We start from the raw sequence: 19,909 nt of genomic DNA on the forward strand, positions 1-19,909 counted from the left end.
AGGAAAATAAAGTTTAGTATGCCTAAACTCAGAATGTTAAGCTGCAACAGAGAGGACAGAACTGGTTTTGACCAAGCACAGGGCTTCTCTGCCACCAGAGAACAAAAGATTTTGTAGTATAAATATTGGGACCCAGAACTTTAGATCACTTCTGGGAATCAGGAGGAACCTTTGCCAAGGAGAAGAGCCGGAGAAGCTGAGGAGGAAGACTGTCCCTTTGCTGTTTGCTGTCCGGGGTTGGCCTGCAGTGCCTGCTTGCTGCCAAGGAAATGAGAAAAAAACTTTGATGTGTCCCCTGCTTGAGGGAGATCTCCAAGGGCTTGAATTGAGCTTGCCTCCTGTTCACAAGGTCTCAGGAGCATCAAAGACCTCGCCAAACTTCTGGACACCGTCTCTGGAACCCCTGGTTTCAGTTGCCTGGAGAAGAAAAGGGTAACCGACTCTGTCATCGAGTCCGTCACAGAATTACGTGTCCTGAAAGCACCAAAGAGAGCACTGCCTTGTTCCGCAACGCAACCCTGGTCTCACCGACTCCAGCAACGAGCTGCTGCATGCATGATATTTAAGCCCACAGACTCCACGTCCTTTACAGAGACAATAAGGTCTCAAAATCTTGTACTATGTTCTGAGATTATAGATTAGTCTGAGAATTCAACAACTCAGTCATGCCATTAATAGTGTGAAGTTTTAGTTTTGTAGACGACACTAATCTATTCTCATTCCTGCAATAAATTGGTTGAGTATTCTGCCAATGTTCTCTTAGGTAAGTACCACTAAACCGCAAAAGCATAAGTGGTTTGTGGCCACTGCCAACTGGATAACCTGTTTACTAGATCCTTTACTGACCCAAACTTTTCAGATGAGATTATAACATAATCGATCAGTGTAGCCACCCTCCCGTTATCAAACATGGGCTAGGTCGGCTGATCACCTACAGATCTGTCATTTATAATAGTCCTATTTAGGCTGTCTATCAGAGGAACTAGTTATCTACTGATCCCATCTCCCCACTGACATGGCAAGACATGACAAGGAATCCCTAGGGCATTTTTTTCCTCTGATTATAGCTCATACTTCAACTGGTTAGGTGGAATCTTTCCATTAAAATCACTCATCAATAAGTTTGGCACATTAGGGTAGGACAAATGAATCTTTTCCAATAATACTGCCAGCTCTGTAAGTTGTCTTTTCTGACTTTTATTTGGGGGGGAGGTGGAGTACATATTGATTAGTATTAAATCTAGACAGCCAATTTGCCTCTTTTTAGTCTCCTTTTTTTACAGCAGACTGGACACTGACAAAGTCAAGAAATGAGTGTATTCTTTCAATTAGATGGCCCCAAGAACATCATATTTTACAGACATCATGACAGCTAAACACCCAGCAGGGCGACCAAAGTGCCCATTAACTGCACTAACACTTAAAACTCTGTAGTCACTCAGCACCACATCATCCAATTCCCAGGTTTCTTACAAAGCTGTAATTATACCTTTCTTATCAACTATGACAGACAGAAGAGTTTCAAAGTTCTGTTTCATCCCAGCAATATTTCAAGACAGAAGCTTTGCCCTAACGTCATCAGGAGCTACAGAAAAGAGGTTTTGATATATCGTTTTTTTGACCTAATTGTACCTGCAATTCCAGTTGGTATAGTTCTTTTCTGATAGTTCCTCATCGTTAATGAAGATTTGCCTCCACTTTTCAGATTTCACAATGAAGATCCTATCACACTCAGCACCCTCTTGGTCCTTGGCACCTCCTAACAGGAGGTCATGATTGTGCTGGTTAAATTGTGCCCCCATACGTTCCACCAGAACCGTATCATAAAGGATGTTGGGTAAATGTGTCATACATATCAAAGCCTGACATTTTTGGCATGTGCCATAGATTCTGGTCACAGACTATAGCATGTGGCCAGACCAGACCCTTCACCAGCCTAGTGGTTATGGAAAAGCTGCAATGAGTATTGTAGCCATGCACCACTTACCAGAGTGCACTAACATGCATGACGGACCAAACCTAGAAAATTATGATCTGGAACATTATCAATATACTGAAGTCATCAGCAATCTGTGGATGGAATTTGATTGCTGATGCAGCTTTAATTAGCGATTGGCAGAGTTTGCGGAGTTGCACTACGCAAAATTCCATGGAGTTGCATAAAATCTAAGTGGAATTCCGTGGAGTTCCGCTCTGTCCCAGTTTATAGAGAGCAATGAGTTAATGTAAGTTCAGTCAATGGGAACTTTTCCAGAGAGGTCAGTAAACACGGTGCTGCTGCTCCACAACATCTGGCAGCATTTGAACTCTTCTGTCTATTGTCAAGCTTCTATCTATCTTTCACACAGATACACCAAGAAATTGCCTGCGAAGTCAAGGCTCAGCACTTGTCATGCCTACCAGGTTGTATGGTAAGGAATCTGCCAACAAATGTGCAGGCAAGGTGGGCCTGTTAGTGCTCCACGTGGCCTTAGTAACAATTGCATCGTCCCTTCAGTGAAAGCTGCAGCTCTTAATCTCTCAGCGCATTGAGACAGGTATTGACTGCCATCGCGACTGCCTCTCCCAGACCAGCTGTGAGTGCAAATACTTTTGTCACTGCTACACTACAGCAGGTCGGGTTGCTTGCTCTTGCGACACCCGTAGCATGGAGGCCAATGCCAAGGAGGAGAAACCCAACCCCCACAGATGGCCAACTTCTGCTCCAAGCTGTTCCTTTGGTGAGTGACAGAAACATGCACTACCTTTATCCTCTTGGTCAGCAGAGGTGAACTGACACATGCTACTGCCACGAGGTGTTAAGGAGAATTGAGATGAGGCAGTGCATGTATCAACCTGCCACTGATGTTGCGCACACAGTATTTGACAATGCTTTAGTGACATCACATGCTCACTTGTGTTGCCTACCTCTCTGACCTCAGTACGTGCACATCGACCATGCGCTGCCAAACTACAACTGAGGTGTGCACACTGATAGTGCACAATCAGGGCCAATCCACATGTCCTTTAGTGTGCTGGCCTCTCTGACTTCATCATTTGCTAGGGTGTGCACAGCTTCACCAGCGAGCCTAGGCAAATGGCGCCCGTGCACCAATGGTATCACGGGCCCACTCAGTGTGCCAAGCTTCTCTACGACATCATCTTGCACATCTGTCGGGTCACCATTTTGCTAGTAATCTGGTGCACACACATTTTAAAAGTGTATTGCTGGTATCACGTGTCAACACTGTGTGGCTGCCTCTCCGATACTAGTCCCTGTCGCAATATCACCCACTACCCTCACCTCTATACAGTGAGTCAAGCTCGTGCACCCGCTCACCTAACAGCGTGTGTGGCACCTTCACAGACCTCCCCTGCCCTTGGTTCACTAGGTGTGCCTCCATCACAGCTACACATCAGGGTGCAGCCTCACTGGGTATTTTGGGAGTTAGGAATCAGAATTTGGGGTCATGAAGGGTACTAGATAGTCCTTCCCCACCAACATGGCTCTACGCTCTCTTCTACTCCTCCACTCCTCTTAGCCCTCCACACCCTCCTCGAGCTTCTGTCGTCCCCTTCCTAGACGCCCCTTCCACATCCACTTCCTCAACTTGTGCAAAATGTTTAAAAAATAAACTAGTAAAAACAAGCAGAAAGCTGCTGATTTCCTGCCCGTTACCTTCCTCCGGGGTCATGAATAGCCTCTCATTTTGCTGTTCAAATGCCTTGTACAGAAATGATAAGGAATGGGTGGCAAACGTGATGCGCTCGTGACATCAATACAAGTGAGATGGCTCTCAGCAATGGATGGTGCCTCTAGAGAGCTGCTGTGTGGCAGTGTCTGAGTCCCGTCAAATCTGCCTTCAGGAATAGTCTGCTCGCCAGCACTGATTCACTTGTTCAGGTTATCCAGTAGGGGTGGACAAACCCAGCCAAACAGTAGAATTTGAGTTTTTTGCTGAACTCTGTGCTCTTAGTGAAACACGGATTTGGCAGAACTCTGCAGACTCTGCTGGTGGAGCGCAGTTCACCTCCCACCCCTAGCTTTAATACGCCATTGAAGCATTACCCCCACCTATAAATAAGGAGGATAACAGATTGTTTGGCATTAAAGGAGGGCCACTGATTTATAGTGGTTATTTCATTCCACCTTACTCTGGATTACCCCATTTATCTGGATGAATACATTCTGTGGTAGAATCAGGAGGAGGACTGACAGTGGTCTAATTTTTTAATAGTAAATAATGTTATTAGGATGTTAGTGGTATGCAGTAATATGTAGGTAAATCCTCTGGAGCATAAGGATTTCTAAAGTGTTAGCCTGTTATTTGGTGATTATGAAGATGGTGAATTTCAAACATGTGTTAGAGGAGGCAAAACCTCCTCAGCAGCAGTTGAAGAGGCAAGAATGAAGATAAGAATCACTAATAAAGGTGCCATGGACAAAGACAGATAGACCATTTTATTTTAGCAAAATATTAGGCAGTAATGGGCCATCCTTTTTTGTACAAATTGGTGAACGTTCATAAGTAACTGCTGTTTGTGGTAGTAACTAGGAAAATATATCAGTGTTTTTAGAAAACCAGCCTGAGAAATCAAAGTATAATGGAGATGAACTAGCAAGATGACATAATTAGAGAGAGAGAGAGGTGACATCATGCCGAGAGACAAGAGGAAGGTGCCAATGACCCATACCTGGTGGGCTTTAACTGATAAAGTGGTGGAAGAGAGTTTGAAGAAGTGGTGAGGTAAGTGTGCAGTTGTTTGTGAGTAGAAGAGAAGAGCATGTGTTTAGAATTGTGAACAAGATTGAGCTTGTCAGAGAGATGTTTTATAAGACTATAAGAACCTTATTCTTGAGAAAGATGACATGGTATTTTAGATTTAAAAGGTTAGCTAATAAGTAATTTTAGTACGTTTTCTACATCTTAGATGCATCTTTCTCATACACTAGTGAGTTTATTCATTTATAGACAATGCTGTACAATTTGTAATACTTAGGATTTAAAGTAAAGAAGACAATATTGCTTTTTTGCTTTCGTTGCATATGACATAAATGTTTGTTAGGACTGGGGTTTCTGGTTGGCAAAGGTATGCACCATTTCGAAGCAGAGATCACCATTCTAGTCAGGGTAAGCTAGATACACACTAAAAGATAAGTTGTACTCAGCCTCTGGTAGCTTGGCACAGAGCAGTCAGGCTTATCTACAGAAGCAATGTGTAAAGTATTTGTGCAACACACACACAGTAACACAATGAAAAACCCCACAAAAAGACTGCACACAGATTTAAACAAAGGGAGAATCATTTTATGAGAAAATCAAGAGAAAAAGAACAAAACTCCAATAAGTAGACCCGGAGTTCTGCATTTTGAAAGAATAAACCATAAAAAGTGCTTAGAAGTCAATAGAGCTAAATGGTTACTTGAGGCCAAGAAAGAGTGTGATAAATCCAAAGTTAGGCTGACCGTGGTGGTTGGCAAGGTGGCTAGAGGACTCATATAGGTCCTGCTGACAAAATATCTTGAAGGGAGCAAAGCGTCGTCGTCGAGGCTATGATGTGTTGGTTCTGATTCACCAAGTCGGTTCAATGCGTGAAAGTCAAGCCCCGCAGTTGGGACCTTGGATCAGCCCAGTGTCATCTTCGAGCCTCACAGTTGGGTCCTGCGTCATCATCGAGCCATGCAGGGTTGTCTTTGGCATCGAAGGGCACTGCGTCGGCTCCAATTGGCGCAGTAGTGATTATGCATTGATTTTATTTTTTGTTTTTTTTTAACAGCTTCAGTACACACGTCTAAGGGCCAGGACTGGAGGGGGCACCTCAGGCAAGGGTAGGACTTATGGAAGGCAGAGACCAGCAGAGTTGCAAGAAGTCTTTTTTGACCCTCAGACTTCAGAAAACAGGAGGCAAGCCAGCAAGTCCTTGGAGTCACTCTGTGTTCAAGTGAGATGGGCCCATTCTTCTTTATCCTCAGCAGGGCAGAGATAAGCATGGTAGCTCAGCACAGCAGTGACGCAGTTCCTTAGCACAGTCAGACAAGCAGAGTGTTTAACCTTGTAGCACACCAGTCATTAGTCCTGGTAGAGTTCTTCACAGGTCCAGTAGTGTACTCTGTTGGTAGGGTCAAAGCCACAATACTTATAACCAAATGCACTTTTGAAGGGGGGATGACGTCCAAGCAGCTCCTCAAAGTGTACAGACCCCTTTCATCCCATCCTTGTCTGCCAGGCCATCTGTGGGGTGTAATCAGCTCTTTATGTGGGACACAGGACACTGCCTATTCAGTTGTAAGCGTCAGCTCTCTCTCCCTACTCAGGAAGAGCTATCAGAATGCAGATGAGTCCTCTGTCACAACCACCCTTCCATTGTTTGTGGCTGTCTACAGGGAATGCACAAAGTGTAGCTGTCACCCAGCCCAGACATGTATTGGAGACAGGATGCAAGGCACAGAGAGCAGTAAGGACAAATAAATGTCCACTTTCTAAAAGTGGCATTTCTAAAATAATGTGAAACTCAACTTACCATTAAAGAGGATTTATGATTACCATTATTCTTCAATGTAAAATCTTTTATATAGCTCCTTTTTATTAGCTATTTTAATATCTAAAATACAACAAAAACACATGGTATGAGTGATGATCATTTTGTTTACATATGTATTTGTATGTTTAAGTTATGTCTAAATGCCAAGAAACTGTTTTCTTTTCTTAGGAAAAGCAGATTGTTTATGAAACGGAATCTAAATCTTTGGACCTTAAAAACTGCCATGCTGTGCGTTTTTGTAAATATACGGAGCGACTTCTTTTGGTTGTTTGTTCAGACTCTTGGAAGGTATGGACTGATGCTACCATTCATTTAAATGTATACTACTTTGCAAGTCCATTGAGTTTATGGTGCCTAGTTTAAGTGGGTTCACGTGGCTATCATGTAAATCTAAGCCAGTATCCTCTGATATTTCTAAACATTTTATTGATTATGCATACAATTCGCAGCTTCATGTATATTCCCTCACATGGGAGAAGGTATTTAAATTTCAGGAATTTACAAGGGTATACTCCTGGAAACCTATGACAGTTACAGGTTTCCTAGAGTACTATTTATTGTTCTATTAAATTTCGTTCATGTTTATGCAATTATTTATTTTTCTGTGTCACTGTTCGAAAGGTATTGCTGTACCTTTTCAAAAGTGCATGTGTGTTCCTCGTTTGGTACCAGTCTCGTTCAAGAAATATTCACATACTTTTGATCACACATCATGGGAAATAGAAGTGTTTCTACATATAACATTGATTTCTATCAGTTTATAATTTTGTAGCCACAGTACATGTAAATGCGTCTGGGGATTGATTTTATCTTGCGAGTATGAAGTCAGATCTTTTGTAATAGAAACAAAACCTGTGTCAATGTATTCAATAATATTTGCAACTAATAAGTAATTATGGCAAAAGTGATCTTCCTGAAGTTTGTTTGGCTTGCTCGCTCTTCAGAAAAAAAAGTAAATGATTGGTCTGTTGGATGAGCTTTGGTATGAAAGGAATATGATATTTTCAGTCATCGGGGTGATTACCTTCCTACTTCTGGGCTCTTCACCAACTTAGACAGCTTTTGAGTGCTACCTTGGCTAAGATTCTGAGCATTTAGCAAAATAGATGTGCGCCTGCTACCAACATCTTACCAAGGATCAACCTAATTAGCCTACTATGTGTATTTGTTATTCTCTATTATCAGATCCAAGAAAACATGTGCCGGAGAATAAAGGACTTATTTAGAGTTGGATGGTAATGCACAATCCTTATCTTTGAGACAGAAGTGTATCAAGTGGATAATCCACAGTACTTCCTTTTCACAGAGTGTGATGTGGTTGAGGAAATTCTACTTGTGAATTATCCATCAAACCTAGGATTTCTACTAAAGATGAGAAGGTTATCAGTTACCACTCACCTCTAAATAAAGCCTTTGTTCTCCGAAAAGCTAAGATTAGATTCTATACACCTTGAAGGTTTCAGATCACTTCACAACTTCCTACAACAGAAAAGGCATTTGAATGGCAAACACAGTGAACAATGCATTTGATCAATGAGTAGGAGTTTATCATCTGTATGCTTTAAGAGCTGTTGCACAGCATTGAAAACAGGACTTTCTTCAGAGTTCAGCTTCTCATAGGAGAATGTCCCTTCTGTGTAAAGTTTTGCAGTTGACTAACCAATGTATTTTTTAAGCCTAATAGGCTGCAGGTGTTTACAGTGGCAATATTGTGCAATCAGTAAGAGTGGGCTATTAAAAGTTATACTATGTCTCGCTAATTTGTTCTCTCTCCTGCAGCTCATCACCCATTTCTGATCATATTGCCCAGATTTTTATAATACATGGGCAGTCTCTGTATTATATATGGCTGTTAAATGTATGTGTATGAGTAGCCATTATTTTATTTTCCCTTTGCTTTTGATTTAACTTAGCAGCTTACTTTGCTTAATGCAGCTAATGCAACAAAAAAAAACGTATTGACTTATGAAGCCTTTGTTATTTTTATCCAAATCAGTCTGTGACGAGAAAAACATACATTCAATAAAGTCAGACAAGAAGTGTTTCACCAACCCAAACGCATCTATTTTCAGAATACCCAAACTTCTCTTGACTGATCTTTTTGTTTCTTAGCAGAGCTTATCCATGCAAGAACGTTTGAGAGATGCAATTCATCTCTGTGTTTCATTTTGATGCAAAAGTGTACTTTTCTTGCTCTGTGGTCCAAGTGCCAACATTGTTTTAGTCCTTGTTCTTCAACTTTCAAGATTTCCTCACCATCTCAGGAGTCTCAATATAGTTCTGAAAAAATTATTTACACTTCCAGATGCTCCACACTACTTGACATCAGAGATCGCAGACATTATCTCAGACTTAAAATCCTCAACTAACATCGACCGCAGGCCAATTATGGTATATTCTTATCAATGCATGTGCCATGCTGCTTGCTTCAATAATTATATAATTATCTATGAAAGAGGCTGTACCATGATGATCCCAAACTCACTGTGGTAGTCTGCACTCTCATGGTACCATGTACTCTCATGGTACTGTGGTATACAAATGAATGCTCTAACTCAACCGTAAGAAATGTCCCTTGAAAACTTGATCCATGACACTGGTTTGCTGCCCTAGGTTTAGACTATCCCTATCTAGGTCATCTAATTACTATTTTCATCAGCTGAGAGTTCAAACTCCCCTGGAACAATACGCATATCCTAGGAGATTAGTATTCCCTTGGCAGAGGGAGGTGGTGGATTGAAATTTCCATAAGCTTATTAGCAACTCCTTCCTCACGAGCAATGAAAGAATATTCCCCTAGGGAACAAAGCAAGGGCAGCCCGATCTCTGGCTTCAGCCAATGCAGGGAGCTTCTTTGAAGGGAAGAAAGTAGACCTTCGTGTGTGGAACTAGGCTCAGAGTTTACCTTTATGTCACCTTTATGTCACAATGTTATTGCTACCAAGAATGCCTTGAAGGGGGTTGAACAGAGACCGGCCTGATCCTTTGGAGTGTCAGTTAGGCATAAAGGGTTATGTAGCTTATTAGCCTAGTACTCCCACTTTTTAAGACCGTCAGCACATTTTTAAAAGCCCTGCAGCGAGAACAGTTGTGAAGGAGTAGCATGATGTATGCACCCGTTTCGGGTGTGAAGAACCACTTTTGATTGGAAGTAGTTAAACTCTGTTTGATTCTGTCACAATAGATGGTACCATTTCCTCCCTGCTTTCTCTCAGGGACAGCAGAGGGTGAACCACCATGGGAATCTGATGGAAGGAGATCACCTTGGATGTATATGGGACGGGTTCTGTTGTGGGTGCCCTGGGAGTAGAAACTGAGGCTTTGACATGTTTGTTTGTTCCAGGGATGTTCAGGCATGGACAGTGATCTGCCTGAGAATTGTGGTGTGCTGCTGTCAGCAACATCTCAGCTCAGGTAAAATATCAGGACTGGGAAGGAGAACGCGTACAGTCGTCTTCCGAGAGGTAAATTGAAGTGGAAGATCAGGTGGTGTACAAGAACTGCCAAGAAACATCCACCTTAAATTGGGGGCCAACCGTCCTCACAAGACCACTACTGGTAGATGGAGTGTACCATTAAAGCAGAATAGCAGCAACCCCTTCAAATGTATCCCAATGGGGATAGAGTTATGTTTAAAAGTATCTGCAGCTCATGGGAGGCACTGCAACGGGTACACTGATGGCTGCAGGCTCCTGCCAAGACTGAGCACCGCCTTGCAGGCAATGTTTGTGGTAACCCTGTAGGAACAGGGATCAGCAGCACTGCCACACTCTTCCTCCCTTCCCCTCCCCAGGAGGAAGGCACTGCCATTCTCCCTTTGAGGTGTCTTCGAGTCTGGCCCGATGATACTGTCAAACAGGCAGCCCAAGCATTCCCTTTGCGCACACTCCTTTGCTCCACATCCTGAAAGTCCGCATCACACATGGATAAAAGAAGCAGACATCAGTTTCCTTTCAGCCTCAGAAAGCAGAGTCATTTGATGAGGAGGAGCTGAAGGCTCAAGTGGTCCTTGACATGTTTCATAGTCAGTTAAGCAGTATATGCGCACCAGGAAGAGTCAGGTGCAACTAAATAAGGAGAGTTCCACTGAGGCAAGCAATTCAGTGTTCACATAAAAAAGAGAAAAGCAATTCTTCAGATGCCTGCAGCCACGGCCATAGGTGCTGGCAGGATAGGCCATCACGTCAAAGGGAAGCCCATGGTGCTAAGGAAGAACGCTAGAAGCTGCTAGGCTTATGAAAATTTGAATATTGTGCTTTGGGGTGCCCCAGCAGGGCATGCAAACCAATAGGATAGCATTGCTGGTTCTGAGTTGCTGTCAGATCCCTCTCAAGTGCCTCCATATTATAATGCATTGTCACCATGAACCTTGCCTCCTCATCTCAGAGCCGACAACAAGAAACCCGAAGAAGAAAGACTGAACAGCAGTGCAGCGAAAGGAAGAGGAGGACACCCACTGACTTGGCCCCAGCCCTATTGGCCTGTCCTGACCTCAGACTCCTCCTGCACCTCGGTGTGTCCTGCAGCCAGCAGTCCAAAAAAACCCGGAGATCTCGCACTGCCTTCGAAACCAAACAGACTCTGTCTCCCGAGAGCACTGGACTTGCTCCAATACAACCGACTCTTACTCTAGCCGAGTCGGTGAGTCCCCAACACTCTGCTCCCGGTGCCCTGAACCGGAGTGACCCAACAACCTCAGTAGGTCCTCCTGACGAGCCTAGCCTGGATCCCAGGGTTCCCTGGACAGCTCCAAGACCAAACCAGCAGCCAAGAACTAAAAGGTCCCCGCAACCGAAGGCGACACCCTGACTGAATCCATAACCAAAGCGCTCCAGAAGAACCAACTGCGGCCATACGACCGTCTCCATCTCCAAACACTTGCGCTCTCAAAGCGATGACTTCCAAAGATCCCATTAGCCTGAACAGCCGCTGACCGACTCCGAGGGATTGTCGACCGATTCTGTAGCTTCAGCGAAGACCGCATCCTATACCCGGCAGCCTCTGTGTCGCTGGCGGTGTCGTTCTTGAGGTGGCCTTTGGGCCTTACCGTGCTGACCTCGACCTCAGGAGCTTTTGTTTCCCAATCTGGTGGCCTGCTTGCCGCAGTCCCTAAGCCCCCGACTGTGCTTAGCCCGTTGGCTAACTTGATCTCATCGGATTGAATCCTACTCATGGACCAGTAAATCCGGTTCTGTCTCCTCAGGACTAAGTGTGGCTCGTGAGAGATATTATAAATCTGAACTGAACTTACTGAATGCATTAACTCCTTATTCCTTCCCTCAGGAAATGCACCAGCTGAGTATCTAGAGATACCGGGCTCTTTAGGAAAAGTACAAGTAAAGTAATTCCGACTGCTTGATAAAACAAAGTAATCCTTTTTGTAATCACTTCCTTGCATTCAACCTGTATTTAAAACTGCATATGCTAGCAAAGTATTTCCATACTTACCTGTGCCAGGCCCGGCTGGGTTCTAGAAAATAAATACGACGAAAAAATTTTTTTATATAACCAAATTGATCCGAGTTAAGTCTTTGAGTGTGTGACATCATTTCTTGCCTGAGTGTGTACAATAAATGTTTGGCACTACCCTCTGATAAAGCCTTACTGCTCGCTCACACTACCAGAAATAGAGAGTAAGATGTTATCTACTTTTACCTCTGCCTACCTTTGGGGTTCCACTGTACTCTGTGCATACTATACATTACTTTGGTATAGAATATACAAAGCCAGCTTCCTACAGTATATATGAAGGTATTGTAGTTTTTAGAGTTTTGATCTGCTGTCATGCAAATATTTAAAGGTGTCATAGACCTATGCAGTCTAGTTTGCTCTGTACCAAGGAGTCATTTGCTTATGGTGACTGTTTTATAGCATGCAATTTTGTAGTTTGCAAGTTGCTTCAGAGGGTGTTCAATTTGTTTTTTTCATCATCTATTTTGAACATATTTCTAATTTACAAAGTGCATTTTTGTCTCTTTTACCTAAGGATTTCATTTTAGAAGAAAATACACTGACTTAATGTTGGGCCTGATATCCTTGGCATGATTTTCCCCTAACATTTTGCCTTTCAGTATCTAATTTTTGCTGACTTTAGGACTCTTCACACTTTACCGGTGCTAAAGGGCTTGTGCTCTCTCCTTTAAAAACCGTAATATTGGCTTACACCCAATTGGCACATTTAATGTACTTGTAAGACCCTAGTATAGTAGTACTATATGTACCCAGGACCTGTAAATCAAATGCTACTAGGGGACCTGGGGCACTCATGTAACCCACTAAAGTAGCCATCTAAACATGTCTCAATCCTGCCATTGCAGCCTGTGTGTGCAGTTTTAAACTGCCATTTGGACCTGCCAAAATAAACATTTTACCGGGCCCAGGCTGTCCTTTTTAATACATAGGTCACCCCTAGCGTAGGCCCTAAGAAGCCCAGAGGGTAGGGTGCAGTGTATGTAAAATGTTGGACATGTACTTTTAACTTTTATATGACCTGATAGTGGAAAACTTGTAAATATGTTTTTCACTAATGTCAAGCCTTCATCTCCCATTGGATAATATTGGGTTAACATATTGCAATGAATATGTGGTAATTTTCAATGGAGAGCAGGTAGAAATGTTGAGTTTCGTGTTAAAAGAATGGTAATTTAAAGCCCTTTTTAATGGTAAAGTTGGATTATAAATCACAGTTATGACAATACCACTTTTAGAAAGTTGTAATTTTCTTACCCTGACCATTTGGTGTCTGTTTACTGGGGCACATGACTATGTGTCACTGACACTTGGTCTTTATGTATTGCTCCCGGACAGTGAAACAAACGGCCATAGGTGCTGGCAGGATAGGCCATCTCTGGCTTGATGAGAGCGAGGAGCTGTCAACTACCACACTTGCACACTCACAAAGCGTTTGACACTAGTGTATTGTTACCCCAGACAAAATCACAAACAGGCACCCTGCCGAATCCAAAACAGGGAACAAGGGCACATTGACCCATGCAAGATACTAAAGTCAAATCAAAGAGGAAGGGACAGCAGTCCCAACAAGGCAGTTGATCAGTCTTTTGTACACAGAAGTGGAGCACCGTATCCAAAGGAAAATGCATGTTGGGGTTTATAGAGCTCCAAGAAAGGCAGTAGTGCAGTGGTCTTCAAACTGTGGGATGTGCCCCCCTGGGGGGCGTGGATGGGTTCCCAGGGGGGGCGCAAAGGCCTCTGCACTTACATGTAAATGAAAATAGCCTGGAAGTGCGGAAATGTTTATTTGCTGCATTTCCAGGCTGTCTTCATTTATGTAGGGCGGCCAGAGGTCAGTGAGTGTGCTGCTCTGGGCTCGGTTGTGCAGTGTCTGGTGTCTTATCTCCGGCACGCAGCACGATTTTTGAGTTTTTCACAGGTCTTTAAAGACCATTTGCATACCTTTGTAAAGTGGTTACAGAGGCTTAGTTTTTTTTCTGTTTTCAGTACCCCGTGGGCCCCCACTCTATCTATTCCTTACATTTGTACTTTACATTTACTGCTGTAGTGTGAAAATGCATTTCATAAAGAGGAATATAAAGTAGGGTTGACAGTAGAAAACATCCTAGCCATGTATGTTTAAAGAGCCTGCAAAGACCATGTCTGAACACTAAATAGGGTTATAAATCAAAAAATATGTATTCATTTGTAATTTGACTTTTCTGTCTGTTCCCTTTAATTACCGTCATGAATCATTCAGGCCACCCTAAAACACAATTAAAAGTGCTTCCTATTTATATTTGCTGTTCGAAGTACGCACAGATAAGTGCTGAAAACAGGGTTTTAGTTGACTGTTGATTTTTGTACAGTATACAACATCAAACTAATGAGCTGGCAATCCTAATCATAAAACTGGACGTTTGTTGCAGGATCAGCACATTATTTATTTCCTTCACCCTCCATCCCTGCTTAATACCATAGTAGCAATAGTTTAACTTACATCCGAAACCCTACGCCTCCGTTAATAACTTGCTGATTTACTTCAAGTTTCTGGGAATGCACACTGCATTCAGACAACTCACTCCTCATTCTTACCCTTCACTTTCACGCTCACCCTGCACTCACAGCCCATAGTTATGGATTTCCCGCATTTGCCACATAATCCATCATCTGCTGCATAATTTGCAGATTAAAAAAAAACTAATTCACCTTTGCTTGCTGCAGAAATTAGTCAACCATGCTGCACAATTTGGCCATCTCCTGCCGCATATTTCCAATGGCCCTGTTTATAGTGCTATGAGGTCCCAGCCTGTGGCAGAAAGCACTGTGAAAATGTACGTCATTATTTTAAAACAGTATTTACATACTCTAAGCTAGGCTGCTGCAAATTGATGCAGTGATTGAGATAAACAAGTTCTTACAAAATACACTTTTTAGTAATAAGTACTCAAACTGTATCTAACGCAGACATTTTTGTAAGTGTCTCCACTATTCCAGATCTCAGCTGATAACACCCTTACATTACACCTCAAAAAGAATGGATCTTTGCCACCATGAAGCTTCAAGCAGAGCCACTGGAATCATTCAGCAGAAGAGGACAACATTATGCGTCAGGTTTGACTAAATTATGCGGCACAATGCGCCACATTTTGTGGTTAGTGTTACTTCATTATTTTGTCATTTTAACTCAAGGTGACACTGTCAGGGAAAATATTTCACCTCCTAAGTACCAGTTTAGCACCCAAATACAGCAGTAAGCAACTACAAGATTACCAGTCAATCTTTGCAAAGGGCCTTCCACTGCTCCGGAAGACTTTGTCATGCTTTAAGTAACTTTTGTTCTGTTTGAGCTAGAATCAAGTTTTTTTAGTTGAAATCTGCAGATAATGTAGCGAATGCAGTGAACTGATAATTATGTGGAAAACACTGCTGCTGCAGAAACTCATAATTCCGGTGGCCCTGTTTTTAAGTGACTCAATCAATTAATTGCTGGTAAGAAGGTTGGTTTCTTTTTTAACTTTCTGCACTACCACCACACACTTTGCTTTCAGGCAAAGGCACCTCAAAGTTAGTATTAACCATGCAGGGGCAGTTTTTTGTGAAACATGATTCCATGGAGTGGCAGGTAGAAGGCCAGCAGGGTTGCATTCCAATGCAGAACCCTAATCCTCTCGATCCCTGGGGGCCTCAAAGTAATGGTCCAGAAGACAGAGGATAGGAGCGAGATTCATAGATATTGTCAAAGAGAAGGCCCAGAATAGGGAGCACTGTATGCAGACTCATTTTTGTGTTTACAAATGGTCAGAGATAGCTGCTTCAGAGAGATACCCCAAAGAAGGGGACAATGTAAGTGTTTTTTGTTTTTTTAAAGGGACATTCCTTAGTAAGGCTGGTACTGCTACCAAGTGTGTAAGTGGTCACTGCTGGTTATCAATAAGGAACTAGATGCAGCAGTACTGGGGCCCAGGGATTTGAGGGGCCACTGCATCACAGTTATGACTGTCTACCTTAAAAAAAGGGGCATCAGAGCTTATTTTCCTTTTAAACATTAGGACCGAGGTGATGATCCGTCATGGTGGGGAAGAGGTAAAAGATGCAGAGGAGATAGCCTGCTACTCAGGACTGCAGTTATCATTAGTGCAGCAGGTACAGTTGGATTGGGGTCAAAGAGTGTGAGGGGCTCACAACACCCCAATTCTGGGGAGCAGTTTGTTTGAGACAATATCTGTTTTTGTTTGATGCATTTGCTGTTTTACAAGTCTCATATTTAGTGTGGTTCATAAGCTATAGAAAAAGTATTCCTGAAATCATCTCATAAGCCCTGCTACCTGCATGCAGCCATGTCCATCCCGCTCTCCCAATCCTTGCCATAAAGTTTTGGAGGGGGCCCGACCTCAAAACATTTTGCTTAGGGGGGCTCAGAATAAAAAAGTTTGAAGATCTCTGCCCTAGTGGAAGTAAACCCTACAAAATAGTCAAGACCCTGTATGTTATTGAAGGAGGCAAGGCCAGAAGATGAAATGCATACGTGCCATGTACTAACGTATGCCTACCAATACCAAAGCACTGCAAGGTCATGCAGGCACAGGACCTCTAGAATACAAGGCAAGTAGGCAGAGTAACAGTGGATAACTTGAAGCAAGGAACAAAATAGCCACAGCCAAGCATAAATGCAGTCCATGCCCTGTGCCCAGTGCCCACCTAGAAGCACCAGGCAAACCACAAGACCACCCTCCATACAAAAGTGAAGGAGCCAATATATCCAATAGAAAGGGGCGCTGCAGCCAGAAGTACTTACAGGGCATCCCCAGGTGTGCTATCTGTATGAGTTAAAATGCCATCGCCCATCTGAACTATGTGAATCGTTACATTTGCCACTACTTGTGTTCCCTCAACCAGCCTGATAGAATGGCTAGCATAATGCCTATAGCCCAAAGCACACTTTACTACTACTGCAAAAACAACAGTTGATTAACAGAATGCAGAACAATGTCATACATTCACCCAAGTACAGAGATCTGGGCCTAAATCCATCGTTTTTTTGCTCACCATGCCGTTCCAGTTTGAACCCAGCCATATGCAAATCAGTCTTGACCATGTGCCTCATGGGTACAGTCCAGCCCGAACTGCCAAGCCAGGTCCTCCCTGGACTAGAAACAAGCATCCGAGGACCGGTTTCAGGGTTTCACCCCTCTTCAGCCAAGATAGCTTTAAGTTTAAGTTTATTTATTTGTTTGATTAATTAAAATCTTACAAAAATTACTAAAATATCATCAAGATCAATAAGACAATCAATCATATTTATATTTAAGAGAGCTTACTTACATAAAATATATTAACATAATCCATTATAAAATCAAATAAATACATCCAGCTTTTTCCCAACAGCACATATAAATTTTACAAATTCAGAATTCATTAATAAATCTTCAGGGTTAAGACATGCTATCAGGGCTTGCCTACATGTCCTTACACCACAATTATTAAATAATTTCTTAAAAGTGGAGTTTCTTTCATATTCCAACTCCGGACAAAGATACAGTAAGTGGATAATGTTCTCCTGCCCGGATTTATATAGCATGCATAGTTTGTCCTCCTCTGTTCTCTTCCTTGGAGGTAAGTGACATAATCCTGGCAAACAACCAAATCTAGCTTTAATAAAGATGTATTTATTTTTCTTAGACCATGATGATTCGAGATATTTTTTAAACTTTTTTCCCTTATTCCATTTATGATTGGCCATGCATGATTCCTTTTCACTAGTATGTCTTTATCCTTTATCAATGATAGGTGGTTGGTAAGTTTATTAATAGTTTTTTTGAAGCTTTCCTGAGCAATTGTATTGTTCCAAATCGATGTTATACCATATTCCTCTATTGCTGTATTTAGATAGGACCAGGCATGTCGTTTTCTGTTATTTTTTACTTCTTGGCACAACAGCCGGGATATTTGGTTATCTTGGTAATTTTTTATTCTATTCCATACTTTAAGTGTTTGTCCTTTCCTTGCATATTGCTGATTATTTAACCCAAATTCTAATCTCACCTGTGCTTGTGAGGCATTCTTTGGCAGGAAGAATAACATTTTATAGGTTTTTGCAACCGCATTATTAATGATCTCCGCATCCTTCCCATTCATTGCGTCACTCCCATATGTTAAAGTTGGTAGCAGTTTTGCAGCAATTACTTTCAAAAAGGGACGGTAAGACAAGTCACTTATAGATTTCTGAATGGTCCTAACTGCCGCAACCAGAGTATTTATTTTCCTTGTAATATCCATTTTTTGTGGCAAGAAAGCTTGATTCCAGTGGCATGGAGAGCACGGGACCCACGTCTGGGCATACCCTTCCCACTCGGGGTGACAAATGCAAAAACAACAGTTGATGGACAGAATGCAGAACAATGTCATACATTCACCCCAGTACAGAGATCTGGGCCTAAATCCATCGTTTTTTTGCTCACCATGCCATCCCAGTTTGAACCCAGCCATATGCAAATGAGTCTTGACCCTGTGCCTCATGGGTACACTTTACTACTACAGCATAACCTCACTGAATTAATAAATGGTTAGGGGAGGTCTATCTTCGTGCACGAGGAGACTAATTGCACAACTTCTGTAAATCTATCGGAGTTCCCACTTCACCACCACCTGACTCCTGGGGCATCACCCACACTCCTGTAAAATAACCTAATGCTCCGTACCTGTCTGACCCATCTTCGATCTATGGATTTTGAAACCCATCCTGCTCTTCTTTACCCAACACTCATTGAGTTGTATTAACCAACTTTCATCTGTATTCTTCCTTGCTGCTGCCATCTAATTAACCAGCAATGCCTGGTGAAAAGACTGCGTGGAGCATACTACGAACTTAACACTCATCTTTGCACACTTTGGAACTCAAATGTGGATCACTGTTGGCTGAGTGACTCTATTTCTTTTCAGCTTAACATGTAAACAAGGCTCCTCGTTCTGGATTTGTTGAGTTACGCAGAACAAACAAACTGAATGAGAGGTGGCAGGGAACACCAACCATCTCCATCTTGTAACTCTAGAAACCACCGGAATAATAAGTGGGCATTTTCACAGCATGGTCACTTTTACAGTTGTGGCTGCCAAAATAGCCAACTAGATTGCCAGACTTTTCAAATATTGCACAAGAACGGATTAGTGCATCCCTCTTGGCAACTATATCTTCCAACATTGCAACCAAGATCTGTGGGCAGGACGAGTGCACCCTTACAATACCTTCCTGATGGGACTGTCTCTCATGCAAGATGGGTATAAAAATGTGAATATTTGTTGAGGTGGGTGAGAATCAACACCAAATAATATTCACAATCTTTGTCAGGATGAACCACTAAAGTCACTGAATAAATCTATGCTTAACCCTCTGATAGCTTGGCACAAAAGCAGTGACGTTTAACTTGCAGGCAATGTGTAAATTATGTGTTCAACACTCAAACAGTAATAAAATGAAAATACATTGCAAGAAAAATCCCATACTAATTTAGAAAAATGTTGAATATTGTAATACATTTTAATTGAAACCAAAGGTTTAAAAATCCAATCAGTAGAAATGGAGGTATGATTTTTTAAAATTTGAATTAAAAATAGCTCCAAAGAGCCAACTACAGTTATCTTGTTGTGCTTGACCGGGGAACAGTCAAAAGCTAAGGCCCATAGCAATGGAGTGCAGGGCGGATACTGGGACTAGGTTTGTCCTGGTGGAAAGATTTATCTTCTGACTTAGTCTCAAGAATAGAAGTCACAAATCCTCAGCAAGATTGTTACTGAAGAGGACTCCCCATTGTCAGATAGTCACTGGATGAGGTCTCGGTGAAATTGTTAACTTTTGGTAGGAAAGCTTATAGTAGGATAAATTTGAATTTTGCACCCAGAGAAGGTCCCTCGGCACCTGGATACTTTTGGTGCTTAC

General features: G+C 42.4%; 1 protein-coding gene across 4 annotated transcripts in view; it reads left to right on the forward strand.

Moving 5' to 3' along the window:
• Positions 1-19,909, forward strand: part of WDR72 (WD repeat domain 72) — a 1,103,881-nt gene that overhangs the window by 363,649 nt on the left and 720,323 nt on the right. For all 4 annotated transcript variants that reach the window (XM_085644161.1, XM_085644164.1, XM_085644162.1 and 1 more), the window contains exon 7: positions 6,691-6,810. In XM_085644161.1, coding sequence (XP_085500287.1) covers positions 6,691-6,810 — 120 coding nt within the window. The remainder of the gene's footprint in view (positions 1-6,690; positions 6,811-19,909) is intronic.

This window comes from Triturus cristatus, chromosome 3_1 (assembly GCF_964204655.1).
Source record: "Triturus cristatus chromosome 3_1, aTriCri1.1, whole genome shotgun sequence".
Classification (NCBI taxonomy): Eukaryota; Metazoa; Chordata; class Amphibia; order Caudata; family Salamandridae; genus Triturus; species Triturus cristatus.